Source organism: Nuphar pumila, chromosome 3 (assembly GCF_984573655.1).
Source record: "Nuphar pumila chromosome 3, dmNupPumi1.hap1.1, whole genome shotgun sequence".
NCBI classification, from domain to species: domain Eukaryota; kingdom Viridiplantae; phylum Streptophyta; class Magnoliopsida; order Nymphaeales; family Nymphaeaceae; genus Nuphar; species Nuphar pumila.
The window spans coordinates 122944697-122954057 of NC_143251.1; the positions used below are offsets into that span (position 1 = coordinate 122944697).

A 9361-nucleotide genomic window follows, 5' to 3' on the forward strand; every position below is an offset into this window, starting at 1 on the left:
TCCATGGATGTCCTGGCCGCCACCGATAGGTGTACTCATCAGATAAGCACAAATTATTATAATGGGTCCCGCTATTGAATAAAAAAACAAATATGGGATATTACGGTTGTGTACCAGCAACCTTCTTCGTAGACACAAAAAGGCTGTCTGGGCGAGCGAGTCTACGCATCTGGATTCGAATAATAGACCCGAACCATTCAGTTCAGGTTGTTCATGATGAACTTTGCCAAGCAAGATTTGGAAATTGTCTACGTTACCACCAGGGATGGCAGTGGACCAGGGGAAAGCGGGGCCCCTCCCAGCCTCGCCCCATTTGGACCAGGGATGAAGGGTATGAAACAGGGATGGAGGCGGGGACGAAGGTTAAAATCCATCCCCATCCGGGGGTGGAGGCGGGGATGGACATGCACTTTTCCCCGCCCCGCCATGATCCCCGCCCCAACCACTTTTCCCCTCAATATCCCCGCCCCGCCTCATCCCCGTTTGAACCGGGGATGGAGGACATGAAACGGGGATGAAGGATAAAATCTTGAGGCGGGGCGGGGGTGGAGACCTTGTCCCCCGCCCCGCCCCACTGCCATCCCTAGTTACCACAAGGGCTCTCTATTCATCCGGTAGTAACAACGGAGGGAGGGGAGCAGTTAGTTGCAAGTTCAAAACCCAATGGTATCATTTTTTTAACTAGTGGAAAAAAAAAAAAAAAAAAAACTAATGAATGTCATCAAGTTGACTGGAGGTCTTAAGTTCGAAACCAACATATGGCACCCCTTGGCCAAGATGGAAGATGGGCGTATTTTCCATTGGGCAGGGGCACATCAAGGGAGGCTAGCTAATGTGCAATTACTGATGTTTGTTTTTTTCTTGAAATAAAAAAAGAGAGAGATGCAAATGGTTCAAATTTCGGATAAAAAAATACGTTAAAGTCGGATCTGGGACAGCCAAAATTCCTGAATCTCACCCGTTTGCAACCTACTACAATCAGTTGGTCCACATGTTTGGATCCAGTTTTGTTTAGTATCCGAATCCAGCATCGAGGTTCTACACAAACAAACAGGCTCATCTCCAGTGGCTAAAAAGTCAATAATGACCGAACAGACAAAGGGACAGAGACAATAGTACACAGAAATACATCCACGAAGTAGGAAATGGAAGTCATTTTGGACTCGAAGACTTCCCTTTTGGGCGTTGGCCGTCGCCGTCTGCGGTCCGCCTCTGCTCTCTGGTCCTAAGCTCCACTAAATTTTTTGCTCTTTCTTTCTTCTCCTACTCATCTTGCTTTCTTGTATTTTCTCGTTGCTTCTCAAGAAACAAAAAAAATTGAGGGATGGCGATGAAGAGACGAGTCACGGGCGCGATTCGAACCCTGGCCTCCCGATTCTCGGCCTCGCCTGCTGCTTCCTTTAGGGAACTTCACGTAAGATCAGCTCTTCCTTCTCGTTTTTTCCTTTTCTTTTCCTCTTTTTAAACAACATTTTTTTGGTTTGTGCGTTCCGGTTACTGATTGAGAGAAGCAACGTATTTAGGGGGGCGTTTGAATGTCACGGAAAATGGAAGCTTTCTGTGGAAACGCACGCAATCCCGTATATTTTCGCAGGCCCCACCACTCTGATGCAAATGCAATATAAAAAAATAAACTTTTTAGGAAAACTCAGAGAAAAATTCTCTGTGGTCGAAAAAAATCGTACATTTTTTCTTCCTACAAATTTTCGAGCTCTTTTCTTGCAGAAAAAGAAGCTCGTTTTCAAGATTCCACGCCCCTTTTCGCGGTAATGGTTGTCCTGGGAGGTGGTCGGACTCCTCTTCCGCGATACTCGCTTCCATTTTCTTCTTAGCTTTTGGATTTCGAAATCGCTCCTGGTGATGGTTTTGGTTTTGTTACGCAAAAAAAGTGGAAAAATAAACATCGAATTGGGAAAGTGTTTTCTTATCGGTCCTCTAAATAGTTGACATAGGGTGCGCCGATCCTAGCCGTCTAGCTGATGCATCTGGACGGCTAGAAACAGTCCCTGTCCCCCCGAGTCAGTCTGATTAGAAGAACGCAGCAGACCGGGCGGTTTTCTAAGCCCAAGGTCATATCCCAAATGACGAAAATGCCCTTATGCATTATGAGGCAGGACGCAGATTTTTTTTGGAGCGATCGCTTTCTTTTTGTCTGAACCTGCCGATTATCTTCCGTCCCGGATTTTTCGTGATTCTGTACGGAAATTGGCGTAAGTTATCATAATAACCTCGAGATATCGGTCAAGTACGGGAAACAGTTGGCTGCTGCTCTTTTATTTTTTCCGGAGAGAATTTCATTTAGGCCCAACCTTTTCCAAGGCTTTCTCCGATTTTTTTGTTATGGGCTTCTGGTGTTCTAAAAGCTGCCGAAGAGGCAAGCCTTTCATAATAAAATGATAAATATTTTTTTTCAATTCTAATCGACACTATGGGAAGCAAAAAAACTGTGTGTACTGAGTTTTCAATTCATTCTCCTTGCAATTTATTCCTTGTATCCCTCTTCAACTAGAGGTTTTTCAGTTTTCTACTTGAAACTGTGTGTGTACTGAGTTGCAATTTGTGAACAGGCTGGTGCTGGAAGCAAGAAAATTGTGGGAGTGTTTTATAAAGCCAATGAATATGCATCAAAAAATCTCAATTTCCTTGGGTGTGCGGAGAATGCTTTGGGAATAAGAGAGTGGCTGGAGTCACAGGGTCACCAATACATAGTCACAGACGATAAAGAAGGCCCTGATTGTGGTTAGTACGCTAGTCATGTTCAGAGTGATGCTCCACAGAAATTCCTGCTTTCAACCTTTCCTGTTCCCAAATCATTCGCTTTTATCAGTTATATTCTTTGTATTGTTGTTATTGGTGTTATTATTATAGTTTTATTAATATTCCTTAGCAGTTGTGGTAGTACTAGTAGACAGATGAGCAGTGATGATAATAACTATAGTAACATGGTTACTTCAGTGTTATTTTTCTACTACTATACTGCTGCTATTCACCACACACCTAGATCTTCTTCTTTTTCTCACAAAACAAAAATACTCCCTCTTCTTTTCCTAGGGTTTCTTTTTCGAGAGAAAGGGCCCTTGTAGTGTTGCCGCCTCCTTAGGCTCAATGGGATAAATCCACCCAACTTTGGTCCAATGGAGGGAAGCTAGACCCATCCACCTCATTTTTGAGCCAATGGGTCTCCTTGGTTCCCAAATGTCACCCAAGGAGATCCATAATTTTAAATTCAAAAGATCCAAACTCACATTTAAGAAGATCCAAACCTTATTAAAAATAAAAACTACCCAAAAACCGCATACACCCTCTAATAGCCTTAAAAGAGATCCTAGCAGGCTATTGGACCTTGATCTGGATTCAATTATTTAATCGGATTCGGAAAATCATAAAAGATAAAATTCAAAATAATTCTTAATTTCTAATGAATCACATTTTCTAATAAAAATTTATACCAAAAAATTTTCGGAAGCTCAAAAATACCAAAATTGTCTATATGATATTTGAGATGGACAGAGTTCGTGCGTTAGGGTCTGATGAAATATTTTTTTTCCGAACGCGTCCTCCAGATGCGCTGCATCAGAGAGAGAGAGAGAGAGAGAGAGAGAGAGAGAGCATCAACATCATCACTATTCCTATGATGTTGGCCAAAACACTACTGAGATAAAATGTGTTAATCATTGTACTTTTTCAGTTTCATTTAATGTATTTATAATGTAAATTTGAAGTCATAAAATCACCAATTAGATAGTAAATTTTCCAATATGCCGAAGATATTTATTATCCAAAACCATGGCAGCAAACTTGTTATAACTTCTGCCAAGCTCGGAACTTTTTAGCAACTTTGCCAGGGAGTAGGGGTGGGGGTTTCTGGGAACTTTAACAGCCACTGTGTCGAGGTACGCAACTCCTATATTGGCCTAACTTTTTGACAAATTTATGCTAGTCTTGTACTGATGTATTATGTCGGTAGTCAATTGTAGCCTTAACACTACCTTCATGAAATTATTCTTACTGTTTTCTTTTGAACATTCTTGTATTGCAGAGCTGGAGAAGCACATCCCTGACCTTCATGTTCTGATAACCACTCCTTTCCATCCAGCATACGTGACAGCAGAGAGGATCAAGAGGGCAAAAAATTTGCAGCTGCTTCTAACTGCTGGCATTGGCTCTGATCACGTTGATCTAAATGCAGCAGCAGCTGCTGGCCTCACAGTTGCGGAGGTCACTGGAAGCAATGTTGTATCTGTTGCAGAAGATGAGCTCATGCGAATCCTCATTCTCGTTCGCAACTTCCTACCTGGATATCATCAGATTGTTAGTGGCGATTGGAACGTATCAGCCATTGCATATAGAGCTTATGACCTTGAGGGAAAGACAGTTGGCACTGTAGGTGCTGGTCGCATTGGACGGCGTTTGCTTCAGCGCCTGAAGCCATTTAACTGTAATCTACTCTACCATGATCGCCTCAAGATGGATCCAGAGTTGGAGAGTCAAATTGGTGCCAAATTTGAAGAAGATCTTGATGCCATGCTTCCAAAATGTGATGTAATTGTGATTAATACACCTCTTACTGATAAGACCAGGTACGTGTTGACTCCTAGATTTAATGCAATACATGTCTTTTGACTACTTTGGCAAATATGGGCATAAGTTAAATGAAAACGAGGAAAAAAAAGGATATTTATCTTTTTGAATAGAACTTTTCTACTCAGATTTGTGAACTGAATTCTATAACAGAGGAATGTTTAACAAGGAAAGGATTGCAAAATTGAAGAAGGGAGTTCTAATTGTTAATAATGCTCGAGGGGCGATCATGGATGCTCAAGCAGTGGCAGATGCTTGCTCAAGTGGACATATTGGAGGTAACATACAAACTTACGTGTTACATATCATAACAATATCAAGATTTGGACTTAATTATGTGTCTTGCATGGACAGATAATTTGAGTGGTATGTAACTTGGTGTGGAGCTGGTTAGATATGTAGAATTTGTATTAGTTTGTAATAATCCATGTTTAGATTATTACAGAATAGACTATCCAACAAAATTAGTTAGATGCATTACTTTAGGGTAATGGTATTGGTGACATCCATTCTGGGATATTATCTCTGGTGGGGTTTCACTTTGACCTCTGTGAATTTAGCACATTTTAAATGATATTTTCTCTCTTCAATTTTTTTTTTCTTATTAACAACATGAAAACTTTCCCATGCAAAGCTCCAAGAAATAATTTTATCCCTTATCTAGATGACATATTATTCTCTCATTTTCTTTTTGATATATATTTTCAATTTAAAATTTAAAATTTTAGTTTTAGCTTCCTATTTTTACTTCACCCCGAAGCTCTTAAAAACAAGGTTGTGGAAACCTTATACTTTCTTGGGAAGCATGCTTGGAAAACATGAAGCATAGCTTTTTCGAAATGCTAGGGTGACCATGTGTACATGACATTTTTCATATGCCTTCCATGTGCTTGCTGCCATGCTTTACATCGTGCTTTTGTCTCTCTTCCCACAAGATTCACTCTTTGTTTCTCACATGCTTCCTATGATTTAGTGCAAATTTTTGTGTGAGAAACATGTTTTTCCAAATCCCGAAGAAGTGACCTTGATTTGCTTCCTTCTTCCTGCTTGAAAAGTCTGCCCCGACAACTTTTTAAAAAATTTGCTGCTTTTCCAGATTCAATAAACTGAAAAGACACTTTCTCATAAAAGCTCTTCTGTTGTTTCCATCTTTTCTTAAAGAATGTGAATTTGTTTTTTTCCTTCATCTTATTTTCCCCCCCATAGCCTATCTTTTATCAGCATGGGTTTTGACATGGAAACTCTTTAAAATTCACTGACATAGAAGGTAGAATGTGTCTCACCCAGGGGTGTACTAAGGTGCTGACTTGCCTCCAATGCATACATCTATTATTTCTGAAAGCACACAAAATTTTCTTTTCATTTGAAGGAAGATACTTGTATTTTATTTTTATTGATCTTCTGATAAACCTAAAATTAGAAAAGAACAAAAAAGCAGATTTCCATTGTGAAATGGTTTTTTGCCCCAAACCTTTTTCATAGCAAAAGTATCTTTGAGGCATCCTCTTGGAGGCATAAGCTTCACAAGGTGCAGCTTAGACCTGCATCCGGTGGGAGGACACTTTACTGAAAACCTAGGGACACAAACCTTGCTAAAAACTTATAGCAGCTTCCATGCAGGCTACAAGTCATAAGCCTCTGGAAAGGATAAAAAAAAAAATTGCACTTGGGGCATGATGCCTTTGGCTTATGGTACTAGAGACATGGATTTCCAAAGCCAGAAATTCAAAAAAGTCCTTAAGGGCAGCTTTGAATTGCATACCATTGCGTCCCATGGTGGCAGGCCCCATGTCCCACGACAAACACGTCACTCCTGTAACCTGCCCAAAATAAGATGCAAAGTACCTTGCGTCCCATGTGACCCGGATACAAGAGTCCGAGCCCCTCCCCCACCATCCCCCCCTTCCAACTCTTGTGTTTCGGACTACCGTGCAGTGGATGCACTCTGCCCTGGACGAGTGTGTTTGCAATGCAAATGCTCCCTAAAAGATTGTTAGATAGACACAGTTGCATGCTTTATTCTTCTTAGATGATGGAATTCTAAATTGGAACTGATTGCGATAGGATCATCAAAATAACTGATCAAATAATATGAGGTGTCTGTATTATATAAGGGCTAAATATTTGCTACTAATGAAGATAACAAACTAATGAATAGAAATCAGTCTTTTCTTCAAAATTTTCCAATTTTTTGTAGAACAAATGTTATGGATGTGATCTACATGGTTTGTTTAGTAGAAAACTTGTTTTGAATCATGTAATTATGACAAGTACTTAGGTTTTTAAAGGGGTCAAAAAATCAACTGCCCACAATGTGCCAAAATTTCATAACTCAAAATATCACTTTTTTACATCAGAAGAGCATGATCCAAAGCTTATTCCTTAGCAAACAAACCACGTTGAACGCATCTATGTGGTTAGACTGAGTCTATACAACTTGCAACTATGATTTCTAGCTCATTAGCTTTTTTTTTGAAAGGCAAGCTAGGTTAGGCAGACCCCTACCAGTTGATATCATTGGGATTTGAACTTGCAATGTCCCCACACAAGGTGACGTGCACCAGCTGCTCCAACAAGACAAGCGGAGCCCTTAGTTCCTTACCTTCATTAGTAGCAAATATTTTCCCTTAGGTAAGCCCTCTTCTTTTGGTCATTGGATGAGTCGATTGAAGTTTCATTTGATATACAGGCTATAGCGGTGATGTATGGTATCCACAGCCAGCACCAAAAGATCACCCATGGCGCTACATGCCAAACCATGCGATGACACCCCATATTTCAGGAACTACCATTGATGCCCAGGTATGATGACTTGTTTTCTTTTGTATCTTCTGCTACTATTCTTTTGTCTCTTATGACTGTAACTGTTATGCATGACCCCCAGTTCAAATTATGACAAAACATGTATATAGGAATTTAACATGTGATCTGTTTGGGCATTGGGAACTATCAAATATGACCAAGATAATGAAGACCAGAACATCCCCAGATCTGTTCTTCTTGGCCATGTTTTTGTCATAACGTCAGATGTTATATGGTGTTGTAGTGCCATGACTTTGAACTCCTAACCTCATGGCTGGGAGGCACCTATGTAACATGGGTACTTCTACCAGGCCCCATACCTGTGTCATACACATTTCGTACCCATATTGTTAGTCAGTACTCCTTGATATGGATCAACTGGGTTTCAAACTTGACCCCTTTTAATCATTGTGTTCCAATCAATGTAGTGTTCACTTGACATCAAAAGTGTCTACTATTAAGTATTAACTTGTATTTATCGATCGTTATTTGCTAGTTAACTATATACCTTTGACATGCTTAGACTTTTAGTTTGTCTATACCATTATATCCAGAGATAATTCTGCATTTTTCATGTGTCTTTTTATATGCTTATATAAAACGTGCACACACACACACACACACACACACTTATCTGTAATCTGCATACCCATCGTTTTTGAAATTTTTTGGTCATACCTTGCATACCCTTGTTGCACCTGTACCTGCACGCATACCTAGGACAGAGGAAGCAGAAATATGATATACCAATTGGTTTAACCACCTCAATCCACAGTTCCTATGGTTATATGATTTTCCTTTTCTGTTAAAAAATTTCATGAAGAATTTAGATGAATTAGGCTGTGATAGAGGTGGCTACATTCCTCTGCTTGTGCATGGAAACACATGATAATAGTTAAGAATGCTTGAAAAACTTCACAATTTAATGTGTGAGTCATAATTTTGATCCAGCTTGATGAAATTCTTCACCTATAGAGACACATGGGTAAGCGGTGAACTGGTCCTTTATTTTGTTGCCTGCCTGCTTGCACGCATCATTCATGGTTGAAGACTGATTATCAATCATGAGTGCCTATTTAGAAGCCCTTGTTGCTTTTATGTCATATGAATGCTTGTGCATGTTTCTTTTATGTTTCCCTGAAGCTGAATGATATAATTGTTGCAGTTGCGGTATGCCACTGGAACCAAGGACATGCTTGAAAGGTGGTTCAAGGGAGAGGATTTTCCACCACAAAATTACATAGTTAAGGAGGGTAAGCTGGCCAGCCAGTACCTGTAGAATGTTTTGTCCAAATCTGGAGTTGCTTTTGATGGAACCTTTGTAAGGCTTTCTACATACACAGAATCCACTTAATTTAGTCTTTCTATGTGGGGTTCTAAATGTGCTTCTATCTTCTTCCTGGTACAATGAACTGTAGTTTTGCTTGTACAAATGAGAGAAGTGCTTTGCGCACACACCGTATTAAGGATGCCTACCTAAGTTTGTGTTCCATGTGGGAGTTGTCTCTATACTATTGGGCAATGAACTATGCTTTGGTTAGACAAATGAGAAAGGTGTCTATGATCATGTATATTCTCATGATTTGGTCATTTTTTTCGGATAATGGGGATAAGCCTCTGGTGTGTGGTTTGGATGTCCTATTATGGGCTGAGAGGTGCCACATTGACTGTGGTCCTGTTGCGGTGTCTGCCTTATAAAACTTCATGAATACTCCCCCTCTACTCACTATAGATAGTTTTAGGTTGGCTTCGACCTTGTGACAAGTGATCCATACTCCAAGGGCTCATATAAAACTTTTCATTCCCATGGAAAGGATTGGCCTTTCATAGGAATAGACACAAATTTATGAGAAATGCGGTCAGCTCAGCCTTTTTATGCTTTCGTAGGGGAGGGGAGGTATGAAAGGATTTGCACATGAAAAGTGTTAGGCCATGAGAAAAAACTGGAGTCCACTTATGCCATCATGGCACTTTCCCA

The 9361-nt window shown here is 40.2% G+C and overlaps 1 protein-coding gene across 2 annotated transcripts; it reads left to right on the forward strand.

The window, feature by feature from the left end:
* The first annotated feature begins 1089 nt into the window (after positions 1-1089).
* Positions 1090-8875, forward strand: LOC149843580 (formate dehydrogenase, mitochondrial-like). 2 transcript variants are annotated; one of them, XM_089999932.1, is made up of 7 exons: positions 1090-1204; positions 1306-1414; positions 2568-2739; positions 4040-4580; positions 4735-4859; positions 7271-7383; positions 8549-8875. In XM_089999932.1, exons 2-7 carry the CDS (start codon positions 1325-1327, stop codon positions 8660-8662), a joined length of 1155 nt encoding a protein of 384 aa, XP_089856058.1. In that variant the 5' UTR covers positions 1090-1204; positions 1306-1324; the 3' UTR covers positions 8663-8875. The 2 variants fall into 2 exon arrangements, with proteins under 2 accessions (XP_089856058.1, XP_089856057.1); XM_089999931.1 differs by having other exon boundaries at positions 1145-1414.
* Positions 8876-9361: the final 486 nt, after the last annotated feature.